At 37.5% G+C, this 16,818-nt stretch overlaps 1 protein-coding gene across 1 annotated transcript in view; it reads right to left on the bottom strand.

The window, feature by feature from the left end:
• The window catches only part of LOC306865640 (ephrin-B3-like), a 45,785-nt gene that overhangs the window by 11,286 nt on the left and 17,681 nt on the right, over positions 1 to 16,818 (bottom strand). Inside the window, exon 2 of the mRNA XM_079410363.1 lies at positions 14,208 to 14,503. Coding sequence (XP_079266489.1) covers positions 14,208 to 14,503 — 296 coding nt within the window. The remainder of the gene's footprint in view (positions 1 to 14,207; positions 14,504 to 16,818) is intronic.

Here is a 16,818-nt window from a genome sequence, read left to right on the forward strand (position 1 = left end):
TCTGACATCCCTAGAAGGAACTATGAGAAAAAAAAGAGGAAGAGGGTGAGCGGAAAGGTGAGTGGGTGTAGAAAAACAGTAGTCTGGAAGGTTCTTATGATGGTTGTGGTAGACAAGAGGTTGTGGGTTTAAAAGGAAGATGAAAAGCAGACATGACACACACTGCAGTGCAGACTTTACAGTCTACATGTTCTCCTGAGCAATAGAAAAAAATCACAGACGAGAGAGAACAACGGATAACTTCGGTAATTGAGACGATGATATGCAGTGATGTACAGAAAAGCATGTCTGGAACTGAGATGAAGGAAAAAAACTAGCCTGAACATTTTGAAACGACCCACATACTGACCCGCTCCGCCCCTCTCCCAAAATTCTCCAGCCCCCTACACAACCCCCACCTGAGAAATGGGATTGACCCACGATGACCAGCGATGGGAGCAACAACAGCTCGAAAAGATGGTTTTAAGCCCCGACAAATAAGGCCAGCAGCCAAGTCAACCTTTTCAGCCCACTAGGAATTAGCACAATCTGTTTGGGCTGCACAAACCCAGAGTAATTTTCCCTAAGTAAGCTCAAGTTCCTGCTGGCAAGAGGGCCTCCATGACCTCATTATACTGCAGCTGTGCCAGGGCAGGCCTAAAGGGGGCAGCACGCAATTTGAGACACACTGTGGGTGTGTGAGAGATTATGTGAGAACACATTCCAACATAGAGAGGAGGCCTTCCAATGACAGAAAATATCAAACCACGCCAGAGCGGGACTGTTCAAGGACACCTCGGGAAATCACTTTTTAAAATGTAGCTCAGTGTAACATAGGGACATAGCAAGTGATCTGAAAAGTATGGGAATCTCATTATGAACTTTTTCACTTTGCCTTATGAATAGTAATTAGGTGATGTAATATTGGCCACCTGATTTGCTGAAAGATACACTGTAAAAAAAACACACAAAAAAACTTTTTTTTCAAAGCTGTAAACAAAACAAAACAAAAAACTATTGGAGTATGTTAGTTTTTAGGGTTTAGAGCGGTTTAATTCCAAAGTTCTGGAACTCCTGGCTCTGGAATTAACTCTGGAATCAATTCTTCACTTTTTTTTTTTAAAGAATGGAGTTGCTGTGACTACGTTATGAAGTCTAACTTCCTTTTACAAATCACGTCTACTCACCATACAATAACTTTTTATTTTTTGACAGAATCATTGAAACAAAGCACCTGAGAGAACTGGTTTGTGGAAACGAATCCAACTTGTCATCCCTATTACCAAATGACTAAGAGGCTATTAAAGAGGAACTGATTCTCTTCGATGGAATTGATTCCAATTTTAGTAATCGATTCTTAATTCCCAACACTTTGGAATCGAGGAATCATTTCAAATTTAAAAGGAATCAAATCAAATTTACTAGCAATTTTGAAGTGAATCTTTTTCAGTATCACATTATTTTTCAGTGGCACTAAACACTTTACTGCTTGTTTGCCAAACAGCTTTCTTTAGTCTGTCCTGAAGCTGGAAGATGGGAACACACTCTTTTCCAAAGGTCAAAACCATATTGGACCTGAAACCTCATCTTTTGACTGTGGGAATGCAATGAACTTTGCAATAGAGTTCAGATGTTCTGGTTTTCGGGCCTGCTGCTGTGATCTGTAACACATAAAGTCCTGTCATGCAGTGGATTGTGGTTAAAAAAGTCTCTTTCATCTGCCGCTACGCAGATGTGATGCACGTTTATGAGGAACAGTTGTTCTGTTGCTTCACTGAGCTGTGCAGTGATTGGATGAATAGCTTAAAAGGATAGTTCACCCAAAATCAAGATTCTGTCATCATTTATTCACCCTATAATGTTGTTTCAACCCTTTCTTTATTCTGCGGAGCACAAAAGATGATATTCTGATGATATTTTTAAACAAAACACATTGACTATTTATTAAAAAGCCCTTTAATATGTCCCTTCCCAACTTCCTGGTTGAATAGGAAATGTCAAAAAGAAAAACAGACAAACAAACTGCACTTGTCTATCAATGTCATGGGGTGTTTAATTATGACCAATACCAATTTTCTTCTGCAGTGATTCTTTAATTAACGCTTCCAAGTCGAGGCTCAAAGAAAATCCCAAGTATCTCCAGCAGTAATAACAACATTGTGGTGACGTCCATTATTCCGGCTCATCTTGAAGGCAGCATGTGACTGCCTGACACACACCCTGAGTGACAGTTCAGTCCCTATGGAAACAGGGCTAAAATCCCACAGCTGTAATCTTAAATGTCATCTTTGGTGAGCAATTGACAGGTATTAACAGCTAATCCTGTCTGACATCCTCTCCCCACGCGCACACACGCATGCACGCACACACGCACACACACACGCACACACACACACACGCGCACACGCACACACACAGTGGATTCTCCTGTTTTAATGACTGACCCATCCAGCAGCTCAGTGCAGAAATGTCCAGACCACGCACAAAGCTGCAACCCCTGTGGTGCACAGAACAGAATGGCTACAGGGACATAACTCAGACTCTTCTACTATCACAACAACAAAATACCAAACTATTTCTTTAACAAGGTCATAAACTCACAGCCAGAGTAATAAATCCAGCCACAACTAATGAAACAAGACTCAATAACTCCCTCCTAGTTAACTGTGCTGTCCAGGGCTGCTGCTCCTTGCAGCTCAGACGAGAGACACATAGGTGACAGAGGTTCTGTAAAAGGTCTTGTAAACATGGTTAAATAATTACAGGGACTAGTCAAAAATTCAAGTGAATCTCTGCGTTTTGTACTTCCAGGGCTGCTTTTAATGGACATTTTCATGAGGCAACATTAAGAATGAATGATCTAAACGGGCACAGATAATAGAGAGAGAGGAATAGAGATGAGATGAGTAAAAGATAGAACAGCATGTGGGAGAGAAGGACAGTGGATGAGAAAGGTGAGAGGCCACGGTCTAATTTAAGAGAGTTTAATATAAGGGAAAAGAAGAGAGAGAGAGAGAGAGAGGCAGACAGAGCGGTAAAGAATGTCCAGGTCATATTTCATCCTAATAATAAAAAGAAAGAAGGACTATTAAGATTTACAAATTCTCATCACCATAATGCATTCAGATGTATTATATTCTAAGTTCTGTATAAAAGGATTATTCTGGTTAAGCAACACAAAAGGTGATAAAACATACATATTTGTTATGTTAATATTAATTTCTGATAATATTAATAATAATTAGTATATTTAAATAATAATAATACAAATATTTAATAATATTAATATAGGAAATAAGCCGTTTATTTTCATAATACTATATTACTATTACGGCTTTCAAATATTATTTCAATTTGGAAGTATTTATAATGATGATTCATTCGTTGCTCTTTTTTATTGTCCTGAAAATGAAATTACAATGCAATTACAATCTTAATGGTCTTGAACATAGAATTAATTCATTAATTGTTTTTTTTATTTTTTTTTATTGTTTTCATGAAAAATGCCATTTCTTATTACTTTATTTTATTTTTGGAAAGCCAGACAAGACTTGGAGAGTTCTTGACAGGTTTCTCCAAGGTACAGAGAAGTGAAGCGAGAGCTGGAATGACTCTGAGGAACAATCTGAGTGAAACAAGAGTGAGATGGTAAAGGTTTTTCTAGGTCATGTTCATGTCAATAATGTTTGGAGGTGCTGGAGAGACGAGGACGAGAAAAGGAAGGCAGAAAACAGATCTACTGTCGCACTTTTAAACAGCTTTTTAAGCGCAAGCACACCTGTCAATCAGACACCGACAACAGCAGAACCCGCACACACTACCTGTCTAACATCAATGCCGCGTTTATACACACATACCTTCACACTTTCAGACAAAACCCACACAGCGAACTCAAACTGTATATTCAGCAGTGTGAAATCTCTGTTCCCATGTTGGAGGTGAGTATATAACGCATGTTTGAAGAGGTGTGGAGAGGCATTAACAAAACGAGAACTCATTATTGCTCCGCGATTCCTCCTCCCTCATCCAAATCCCATTGCGGCCCCACCACCAAAACCCTGTACCACAAAGAGCCCAGATAAAGACACATTATTGAGAATCAGCCTGCTGAAATAACGCGCTCTAACATCTGAGTCAGCCCGCAGCCAGCAGTATGGAGGTGGGGGCACGGGGAACAGTTAAAGAGGAGGGAGATGGGAGAAGGAGAGAGAGAGAAACTCTATGAACTCTGCGCTGATGAGGTACCGCAGCAGACATCGCAGATCTCCATGGATCTGCCCACAGCTTGATGCGGACTAAAGTGCTATACATTAACGTCATGAAATATGCATATTTTAGACAGCAGCAGTCCTTATGCATTGCCAGCTGACAGTAAACACGGTTTTGAAAGCGTATTTATAATTAATGAAAGCGTCATCCCTATTGGCAAAAACCTTTTTTCAAGGTTGATATTTCCTCTAAATCTGGCTAGTGTGTGGAAATTATTTTAAACATCATAAACCAGAGGAAAACCTGTAATCTCCTTGGAAAAAAACAGATAATTCTTTCAGTTTTTTAGGCGTTCCACTCAATTTGACTAGTATAAAATGTGTAATATAAGACACTTCAAAAGCAAACCTTGAAACATTTCCATATGCATGATAAAACAACCTGTGACAGTTTCCGTAGTCTGCTGTCTTTAGAAAGATGTGCGTGTGTCTATATACTTATCAGATGTACATTTAAGCACTTCAGCTCTGAATTAATTACAGTGCTTCCCCACAAACGCCTGCGATTAATTCAGCTTAAATCTGCTTTACATACGAACCGCATTCAAACTTTTCTTTGTAGATAATATCAGCTTTGAGTGCGTCTTTATAAACTTTCAATTACACTATTGTTCAAAACTTTGTGGTCAGAAAGTTTTTTTTTAAAGAAATTAATGCTTTTATTCAGCAAGGCTGCATTAAATTCATCAAAAGTGATGATGAAGCTTCTACTTTGAATAAATGCTGTTCTTTTGAACTTTCCGCTTATCAAAGAATCCTGAAAAAAATGTATGATATTTTCTACAAAGCACACAACTGTTGATAATAATCAGAAATGTTTCTTGAGCAGCAAAGCAGCATATTAGAATGATTTCTGAAGGATCACATGACCCTGAATACTTAAGTATTCAGAGCTGATAAACTGTAACTTGAATGCAATGTAAGTCGCTTTGGATAAAAGCATCTGCTAAATGCATAAATGTAAATGTAAGTAATGATGCTGAAACGTTAAGTAATGATGCTTTTGAATGCTTGAATCTGATTGGCTGACAAAGGTTCTAAGGTGTGCAATTATTTTCAGGGAAACGCACGCCAAACGGTGTTTCAGTTCGCCAAACGATTTAAGATATTTCGAAGGTAAAAAGGTAAAAATCCCAAATTATTTCCATGTTTTTGCCACAAAGTTAGGTTGATAAGCGAGGCAATATGGCGCTGTTCTTGAAAAAGATGAACTTACATTTTAGCTATAAGTAGAGACGCTGTTGCCGAACCCTGTTAAAAGACACACGGACAAAGGTAATTCACACACGCTTAATCTGTCTCTCTCTAATAACTTAATTATTAACTGCTTATGCCTCCATTGCTAGGTCTAAAATGACATATTGGAATTAGGGGATGAGATGCATAAGACGTTTAAGGACAAAAACCTGACAAATGTCCTGAAATACAACATATTTGAGGTGTGGTTATCGTAGTATAAGCAGAATAATTGACTCTGTTGAATTATTAGAAAATCACTTCACATAACTTAACTTCACCACCTTGGGTGTGCATTATTTTTCTAATAATTCAATGGCTCGTTGTCAATTATTCCTTACATATACACTCACATTCACAAGAAATTGAAAAACTTCTTCAAAATTCTGAAAAACAGTTTTTCAAATGTAAATTCACAACGCAAGATATGAGGTTCAATTACAAGAAATAAAGTGTCGGTTAGGAGATATAATTCGGCTATTGTGTGACAAAAAAGTCAGACAGTGAGATGTAAATGACTGAAGAAATGCTTTTAAATCAGATATATGATGACTAGTCGAATAATAAAAATGAGTAGTCATGCAGTATTTGCATAATGAATTGAAACGGATTCTTTCTTGTATTTATCCATCTGAAACTGCAATGCATGCGTTTTATTCATAGCATGTGCGTGCTGAATGTCGTAGTGCCAATGCACCTCTGATGTGGAATTAAATTTATGCCTTGCAAGCAATGTTATTTTTTTCTGGAAATGCAAATTAAGTTATTTTAGTGTCACGGTGTTGTATACTACAAATATTCTTAAAAGGAAACTTGGAGATATCTTTATTAACATACATACTCCATCTTCCCATTCCCCAAGATTACATCGAGGCACTGATCTCAAAGCTTGGCTCAGCACTGGCTCAGGTTCACCTGCAGTGTTTCCCTGTATTTTGGCACAATGCAGTCTTCACTCCATTTTAACAAGATGCCAAGTCCCTGCTGGTCAAAAATGGTCCACAGCATGATGCTACACAAGCATACTTCACTGCAGGTATGGTGTTTTAAGGTGTGGGCAGCGTGAGCTGTGCACCTTTGAATTCTGTTCAAAAGCTCTACTTTGGTCTCATCTGACCACAATATCTTTTCTAGGTCTGCATTATATATATTTTTTCTCCCTACATGATTCTTTCTGAGTAATGGCTTCTTTTGTACCACCTCCCCATGTAGGCCAGAGCTCTTGATATGATTGACTTTATATTTTATTCTTGGTTATTGAACTCTGTGGCTTCTTCAAAGCCTCTGTTGACCTTTCACAACTCTCCTTCTTCAGAGTTTTGAAGAACAAGCTTTCAACTCAGTGTCTGGTTGGTGTGATATAGCTTGTATTCTTGATAACGGAATGAACAATGGCTACTGAGATATCCATAGACCTAGACATTGTTTTATACAATATGTAATATAGTCAAGATGAGAATTTATTTAAAATAGCAACTTCCATAGCTTCAGACTTGAAATATAGAGCATAAATTGTATCAACTACATTTATGGAGATTTTTAGCATTGTCCATCTCGTTTTCTGGTCAATAAAGAGGAAATACAAATGGATTGGATCCATGAATACGAATAAAAAGGCGCTGTATGTCGGAGGAGGGCTGTCTCTTTCTCTGTCTCCTTTCCTCTGAGGTAATTATCTTAATAGGTTGACTAATAGCACCTCTCAGAAGTGTGTCAACGGTCTGGGAGGGATGGAATGGATGGGATGTGGAAATAGAACCTGACAACACACACAGGGCCCTGTGAATCACAGTCTCAACCAAACGCAAGAGAGCCTACATCAAGAATCAGTCCTGATAAGGTCAAAAATCATTAAATCTTACCTTGTGTTTAGAACACAACAATATGCCCGAACGAATAACATGTATTTGAAACATCTTGTTTTGAGACAATCTACTGCAATCTGGAAACAATGCTTCTCGAGTGTTGTTCCAGTCATTATTTTAAGTAGGAGGTGGGAAAATTCTGAGTTTCAAGTTGTGGGGAACGTAGCATAAATATAAACAAGTTAAAAACATCTGCCAGTGCAGTGCATTTTAATAACTTATGCAGTGTTGCTTCTGAAGTAAATTTGTCTTGTTTTCATTTATTATTTTCTAAATTGCTTGATATTTTTTTAATAAAAAACAAGCCAAAAAGGCTAATTAATATTTCACTAAGAAGTCTTTCTTTGCACTGTATATGTGAATAGCTGTTTTCATGCAGACAGTGTTTGGGATTGACAACTGTATTTACAAAACACGCATGACTTTAAATTCTAAATAAATCTGTTCACACAACATAAAATCAAAGTCAGCCTTTCTTGTTCCCTTTTGTTTTCTCACGATAGCTTTAAATATCACCTGTAACCACAGTGACTGATGTAAATATCAAAGATGGTGTCTTATTTTATTTATTTATTTTTTAACTGTTTTTGAAAAATATGTAAGAGACTCTTCACACACGCTACAAAAGCTGTTTGCCACTCATTTCAGTGAAAATACTGTTTAAATGTTTAGGGTACAGTAAGTTTTATTTTTGAGAGAAATCAATACTTTTATTTGGCAAGGATACATTAAATTGATCAAAAGTAAAGAGGTTTCTAATGTTCCATTTACAACCCGAATTCCAGAAATGTTGGGGCGTTTTTTAAATTTGAATAAAATTAAAAGATTTTCAAATCCCATGAGCCAATATTTTATTCACAATAGAACATAGATAACATAACAAATGTTTAAACGGAGGAATTTTACAATTTTATGCACAAAATGAGCTCATTTCAAATTTGATACCTGCTACAGGTCTCAAAATAGTTGGGACGGGGGCATGTTTACCATGATGTAGCATCTCCTCTTCTTTTCAAAACAGTTTGAAGACGTCTGGGCATCGAGGTTATGAGTTTCTGGAGATTTGGTGTTGGAATTTGGTCCCATTCTTGCCTGATATAGGTTTCCAGCTGCTGAAGACTTTGTGGTCATCTTTGACGTATTTTTGGTTTAATTATGCACCAAATGTTCTCTATAGGTGAAAGATCTGGACTACAGGCAGGCCAATTCAGCACCCGGACTCTTCTACTACGAAGCCATGCTGGTGTAATAGCTGCAGTATGTGGCTTTGCATTGTCCTGCTGAAATAAATGTCACCTGGAGGGGAGCATATGTTGCTCTAAAACCTTTATATACATTTCAGCACTCATAGTGCCTTCCAAAACATGCACTCTGCCCATTCTGTATCCACTTATGCACCCCCATACCATCAGAGATGCTGGCTTTTGAACTGAACGCTGATGACACGCTGGAAGGTGTCCCTCCTCTTTAACCCGGAGGACACAGCGTCCGTGATTTCCAACAAGAATGTCAAATTTGGACTTGTCTAACCATAGACTTGGAAACAGTCCATTTTAAATGAGCCTTGGCCCACAGGACATGACGGTGCTTCTGGACCATGTTCACATATGGCTTCCTTTTTGCATGATAGAGCTTTAGGAGGGGAAGTCGTGGCCTAATGGTTAGAGGGTCAGACTCGTAATCCAAAGGTTGCGGGTTCGAGTCTCAGGCCGGCAGGGATTGTAGGTGGGGGGAGTGAATGTCCAGCGCTCTCTCCACCCTCAATACCACGACTGAGGTGCCCTTGAGCAAGGCACCGAAACCCCAACTGCTCCCTGTAGATTATGAGATTTGCTAAGACTTTGCAATTTGACGTTAAGGAACGTTGTTTTTAAAGTATTCCACAACCTTTTTATGCACTCTTTCACAGATCGGAGAGCCTCTGCCCATTTTTACTTCTGAGAAGCTCTGCCTCTCTAAGACATCCCTTTTATAGCTAGACCTGATGTCAATTAACTTAATTAGTTGCTAGATGTTCTCCCAGCTGAATCTTTTAAAAATGTCTTGCTTTTTCAGCCCTTTGTTTCCCCCCTGCCAACTTTTTTGAAACCTGTAGCAGGTATCACATTTGAAATGAGCTCATTTAGTGGAAACATTTGTTATGTTCTCTATGTTCTATTGTGAATAAAATATTGGCTCATGTGATTTGAAAATCTTTTAGTTTTAGTTTTTTATTCAAATAAAAAAAAATGTCCCAAGATTTCCGGAATTCAGGTTGTAAAAACTGCTTTCTATTCAAAGAATCCTGTAAAAAAAATCATCATGGTTTCCACAAAAATATTAAGCAGCACCACTGTTTACAACATTAATAACAATAATAATAATAATAATAATAATAATAATAAGTAATGGTTCTTGAAAAGCAAATCATATTTCGAAAGGATCGTCTGACACTGAAAACTGGAGTAATCGCCGCTGGAAAATCAGCTTATTTACAGGAATAAATTACATTTAAAAATGTATTTAAATAGAAAAATGTAGTTTAATGAATGCAGGCTTCCTGAAGATTTTCAAAACCACAAACTTCTGAACGATAACTTTGTTTAAAACAAGACTATCAACTGTATTGTGCTGTTGTGTGAGTGTAGCCAGTGTGTGTGTGTTTATATTCAATATTATTTCCATTTCTACTCCACAGAGCTTTCACCTACATAACCATCCGATTTCTACATTCTCTTTCCCTCACTCCATTCTCTCCATCCATCCCCTCAATCCCTTCATCTTCTCTCTCCCTGTCTCTAGTGAACAGCTGGTGAGGAAAATTCCCACAATCCCTCACACCGTAATCTCCCTCCCTCTGCTCACACGTCCATCCATCAAAAGAGCCTTTATTCACCCCTGCTGATGCTGTGTGTGTGTGTGTGTGTGTGCTGGGTTATGTCTGATGCCACTGCGTGCCTTATACCTAGCTGTGCAGAAAGTTTAGTAATGTACAAATCAAATTAAAAGAAATAAAACACACCAGCCACAGTGTCCATAGGTTTTTTTTTTTTTTAATGAAGATCATATGTTTGTAAGAATCACTTTGAATGGTTCTACATTTACACAAAGTCAGGTGTGGGTTTGTCTGTGTGTTTTTATGTATATGTGTGTGTTTTTTGTTTACTTAATGACTTTAAGCACAGCTGCAGATGCCAGAAGGTTAATGAATCACTGTGTTAAACCGTCTATATGCCATTAACCTGAGACCTACAGCGTGATCTTTATCAGGAGAATGTAAGCGCACACTCAGATTGCTCAGATCAAGCCGACACGTGCAGAAATCGAAATGGAGCTGGAAATTCAAACGGACACATTCACAGGGATAAACACAGACTCTACGCTGTGACACACACACACACACACACACACACACACACTTTTACACACCAACCGTAGTGTGGCACGGGGCTCTGATTGCTGACCTAGTTTGGGAGGGACCTGTCACTACTCATAGCCATCAGATGGCAAACTCACTGGCTCAGCATGGCAGACACACACAAACACACCACCACAAATACTGAACTTTGGAACTCAGAGAGCAGCGGCATCTGTGTGAAATTAAATAGTATGGTTTTGATTTTGACATGGCTTCAAAATGTGCAGTAAGTCATGCTAAATGTTGGCGCTAAAAATACGTAAATGTAATGGCATGCATTAAAGTGTGCGGACAAGCTGGGAAAACGGCATGAGTATTAAGAATGGCATCTCAGTATTAAGAACAAAAAACTGACCAATTTTAGCAACAAAGTTTTTTTTTTTTGTATGTTTTGAACAGTACAAAAATGTATGAATAATTTTATATTAAATTATTACTGGTTACACTATTCTAACGTGTCCTTGTTATAGTAATTACAGTGTAATTTAAGTACTGAGTAATATTAATTAACTGCATGTGCTTACTATATGGATAGGGTCAGGATTAGGGTTTGGTTTAAGGTTATTTGCATGTAATTACAGTATGCATAATTTATTGTTCTTATAATAAGTAAGTGCATGTAACGTAAAGTGTTACCTTATTACTTAATTGTAATTTTATCACCAAATAATATAATATACATTCAAGTGGTGAAATAACAAAAAACTGTCTTTTAAACCAAAATATTATTTTAACATCTAAAATGTACAAATCTTAAAACAAATAAATAAATCAACATTATAAATCAAATTGTAAATTTTATAACTGAATCTGAAATCAAAATCTTGCATTAAATCTAAATGTAATTTGAATCTTTTGTTAAAATTAAACGTAAAGTCTTAAATCTAAATCTGAAATCCAAGTACAAATCTAGAATCAACCTAAATCTTAAAAATGAATCTAAATCATACATCTAAATGCAAATTTTAAATCTGATTCCTAAACTAAAATCTTCAGTGATAAAACTAAATGTAATCTGAATCTTAAATTTTTTAAAATCTGTATTCAGATTGTAAATTTGAGTAAAATTAAAATCTTAAGTGTTGATGCTAAATGTAACTAAAATCTTAAATCTAAAAAAAACTAAAATAAAAATTTTATATCGGAGTCTTAATTCAAAATCTTAAGGTGTTAAAGATAAATGTAATCTAAATCTTAAATGGAAGTACAAATGTAAAATAATCTAAATATTAAATTATTAATCTGCATCTTAATTTTAAGTGTTAAAATCTAAATGTAAAATGTTAAATCTAAATCTTAAATCTACGTATAAGTTTATGCCTTAAATATACATCTAAATGATGTTGCTCACTTGAAGACAATGTACTTTTATTGATTATAACGGGAGTGTTCTCATTTTGCTGCATCGTGCAACTCGTTTGCAGTATCACACTGTGACATTATAGTGTGTGTGTGTGGGGGGGGGGGTATATTTGTACACACACACACACACACACCCCCCAGTTAGGGTGGGAGTAAGGTTCATCTCTAATATTTCAGTTTAACCTTGATAAATAAACCAACAAGACCTTTTCAATAATTAACAGCCCCTTACCACAAGTCTAATCCAGTGTGACAAACACACACACACGCAAACGCATACAAACTCTGATGCTCCAAAGTCGAAATATCAACGAGTAGCTGTAGGACGGGCAAACAAAGCCATACATGTAAGTACAAGGTAATACACTTTTAATTTTACCATTAATTCAGACAGCGATGCAATGAGACAAGCACTCACGCTACTATTGTGAATTATTGACTATGCGAGAATGTGCTTTGGAGAATATGATGGTAAAGGGGAGGTTTTGGAGAGGGATTCTAATGCAGTGGGTTTTTTTAAACGCTTTTTATGGTAAAGTGCTCCCCTGGGAACTCAGTTAGCGCCCAGTGATCAAAGTTTTGACAAAAGAGCTTGGAGCGTTTGATACACTCTGATACACACTCAGCAGGGAGAAGATCTCAGCTTCAAACAGTGCAGATCACAGGGGAAACAAGCACCAGCTAAAAGCATCACTCGCAGCCTCACACAACAGGACGAAAGCACAAAAACCTACACTAATAAGCGGTGCTTTTAGCCTATATTAAAACACATAAACCGTTTACATCCGTGATTTATGACAGCGCAGAGACCATACGTGGATATTTGGGAAGGGAAAGGCACAGCGTGAGTTTGTCAATGGTTGGGCTATTGTGTCTTGCTGCTCTTAAATGCCCTTGAGTCTCACAGGCCCATTACAGCCAATTAAGATCCACATAATCACAAGCGTGTGCAAAACCGCACAGCACCCAACGCTTTCTCATTACAGGCATATTGTAGAAATTAACAACTGCCAACTTAGGTTAATTAAAAGTGATTTCCCTAGGGAACAAACAGAAACACGCACACATAGTCTGTGTTTTATCGATGGATTCATCTATTGGTGGAGCAACTATGAGGTAAATTTGACGGGACAGAACCCCTACGGCTGCCGCACGGTATTATTGCACTTGGGTAATTAGCAAATATTCCTTAAAAAATGTTTGTCCATTCAAATCATTTTTATAGCAGAAATGATCACTTTATTTGCAATCTTAATTTTGCAATTGACCCATCCCTTACACCTTAACCCATACCTCCAAACCTGTCCCTAACCTTACCCGTATCCCACCTCTGTAGCAGCAACATTGTTTTGCAATATGAACACAATAAGTACACTGTACTTATTTTTTGATGCAAGTACATAATAGTTAAGGCCACTTAATATAAAGTGGGACCTATAATCTTTTACAAAAAGTTTGGGAAAGGTTGTGTGCTTTAAAAATCCTACAAAACTACAAGATAAAATTATTTAATGTGATTTTTGTTCCCATGGCTAATTAATTCATAGGTTTTTATTTATTTATTCACTCATTTCAGTGATATTGTGGCCAAATTTACGATTCCTTTCCCTTGTTCTTGTTAATTTAGGAGTACTTTGTAGTAATTTGTTTCCTCATTTCAATTTAGTTAAAACATGGTAACGATTGAACTAAAATGAGGGAACAAATGAGTAAAACATGGCCATGATTTTACTTAAATTGAAGAAAATGAATTAGGCTGTTCACATTTTTTTTGTGAAGAATTGATTTGTGGGTTGGATGAGTAGATAAATTATTCCATTTAACGAGGGCACAAGATAACAATATGTGGGATGAATTTGGCTTGTGGGCTGATAGTTTAAGAACAGTTATAACAGAGCACAAAAAAAAAACAAGAAAGTGAAAATTAAGATTATGAAACACGACCTGGCTTGAACCTGTGTTATCAACTTAAACACCAAGGAACATTATGCCTCCGAACATGTGTTGCTAACTTCCAAAATACGGAAATGATTCCCACAAATAAAGCTTTTGTCCAAAACTGTACTATATTGCGATATTGGTTAACACACACACACTTACCTATGATGTAATAGTCTCGTAAATTCTTGAATTCGTGACCCCACAGGTTGGGCGAATACTCCTGGAACTTGATGGTAAACCTCATATCGTTGTTGGGTTTGTCGCAGGTGAGCAACAGGTTCGGGGCGCCCATCACCTCACACCTGTCGGCCTGCTCTCGTGAGGACACCAGGTACAGTTTATAATACTCATATTCGGGAGGAGAGTTTGGCCCAGATGGACTCGTGGCAGGACAAACGAGGTCCAAACGATCCCCTATTTGAGGGTAGAGTATGTATCCCCTCTCATCTCCAAACCTGTAGAATTAGAGAAAGAGAGATTAAGTGTGAGTGACAGACAAATGAGGAATGACCGTTTCCATGGAAACTGAGATTGACAGTTTGATATTTGCTTGCGTGTACGTGCATATGAAACCACAAGGCCTGTTTGAAGCTGAAACTGCCCTTTTGTTCATACATTTTTTACTCAAAATGTAAACATACATGCCCTTTGGTTCAGGAGAGTGTGTGAGAGGGCATATGTGTGGTTTTGCTTGCCAATGTGATGAAAATGAGCATAGGTATGGATAACGTTTTGCCTACAATAGTAAAACCTGAAATTGCTTAGATTGTGGGGACGAGTCAATGGCAAACCTGTATGAAAATACACAAAAGTAGATGTGAAAATACACAACGGTGCTGGTTGCTCTTTTCAATGCAGTTTTTCTATGCTCAAACAATATAGGGTTTAAGTGCTTTGTGTTTCTGCACGGATTTGTTGTTTGATGTTAATTTATGTTGCTATCGGTCTTGTGTTATCTATATAGTTTTTTAAATTTATGTTGTTTTGCATTGCACCTTGGTTCTGGAGGAAGGTTGTTTCGTTTCAATGCCTGTACTGTATATGGTTGAAATGATAATAAAAGCCTACTTGACTTGACTTGAATTGTGATGAATGGAGACTATCAAGCTGCAAAAGGACACAAAAAGTATCATAAAACTAATTCATACAACTTGCGCACTCAATTCAAAGTCTTCTGAGGTCATCCAACTGCTTTATGTGAGAAACTGAATGAAAATTCAAAGTCATTATTCATCCCTTCAGCAAGATGTTAACTGCTGTGTCCGGATCATTGAGTCAATGCACTTGAGAACTCGATCATTTTCATACCTGAATTAATCATTCAGACCAGGGGCTGAATTCAGGAAAATCTTCTTAAAGACGTTAAGAAATGGCAAGAAATTTGTAAGAATGTTCCAACAGTAAGAGCAAGTTGTGACAAATTCTTATGAAGTTCTTAAATATGGTGTTTTTTTTCCAAAGACCTGCTGATCAACTGCTGATCAACTTTTTTTTCCAAAGACCTGCTAATCTAAAAATGCAGTAAGGTTTCTGTGAGGGTTCAAAAATTAAATAAATAAAACTTAGTATAAAACCAAGTAATCAATAGAAAATGAACACCTTGATAGAAAACCAAAAAGTGTATGTGTATGATGAGAGCATATCCAAATATATGAACGCTTTCATAAAAATGTAACGGAGCATAACAAACAATTATTCAGTATCGTATAGTACATTCTCAGCCAAGCCAAGGCCAAAGCTGAAACACAGCACTTAAAAGCTCCTATGCATTCATCCTCTTGAGGAAAGAAAACTCTGGCATTTAGTAGACTGACATTTTAGCTCTATTCAGAGACAGAGTCTTGTTCTGAAGTTGAAAATTTACCTCACAAATAACCTCACTGCAGATAAAGGTATTTTGTGGACCCCTCTCTCCTCACGCTAAGTGTACAAAGCTTGACATTTCCATCAGGCTGAGACATCCATGCAAAACTCCAATTAACCACACCACAGTTTGTAAGACACCTTTGCACAGACAGACAGATCCAAAAAACGCTTCCTAGTCAGGAAAAAAAAAAAAATCATGTGAGAGCAAAAGCACCTGATCTGTGGATCAACACATATCCATTAACACACTGAGTTTAGGCCTCAATCAGCCATCCGTCACAGATGCAACAAAAGTCAATGTGATCTCTGCCTTTTCATTAACTACTAACATGTGGGATCCGACTGAGGGTAAATATCGTAATCTGATAATCAGACGCTTTAATTTACCAAAACAAAAACTCACTCATCACTGTTTGGTGAAAAACACACACTAGGCCTTCAGTGTTTACATTGTGCTGCGCATCGAACCAAGCAATTTACCAGAGGCTGTGAATTATGATGACCACACACACACACACTCTCTGACCATATAAGATGAACTAGGTTCATCAGACTGTCTTTATGTTTAGTTATTTATACAGACTTGTTTAATCCTTTTGTCTCTGATATATTTACCTAATTGTGTCTGATCAAAGACACAGGAGGGCAATCTGGCATGTGATTGGTTAGTGAACTCACCCCACAGTTTAGATAAAGGTTAGAGGTGATTACACGCTGAGGCTTTGTGGGTTTCTGTGCTGGTTTGATGCTTCTCATTGGCGGGTTTGAATCCCAGGGCTCCTTTACACTTGCACTGCAGAGATGGAGTGACTTTGGGCCGCCCTTGAGTTTCTAAGGCCGTCGGAAGCTTTGAATCTCGACTCTCGACTGTTTTCCCCTTTCGCTCATCAACAAACCTCCACTT

This window comes from Barbus barbus, assembly GCF_936440315.1.
Source record: "Barbus barbus genome assembly, chromosome: 47".
Classification (NCBI taxonomy): domain Eukaryota; kingdom Metazoa; phylum Chordata; class Actinopteri; order Cypriniformes; family Cyprinidae; genus Barbus; species Barbus barbus.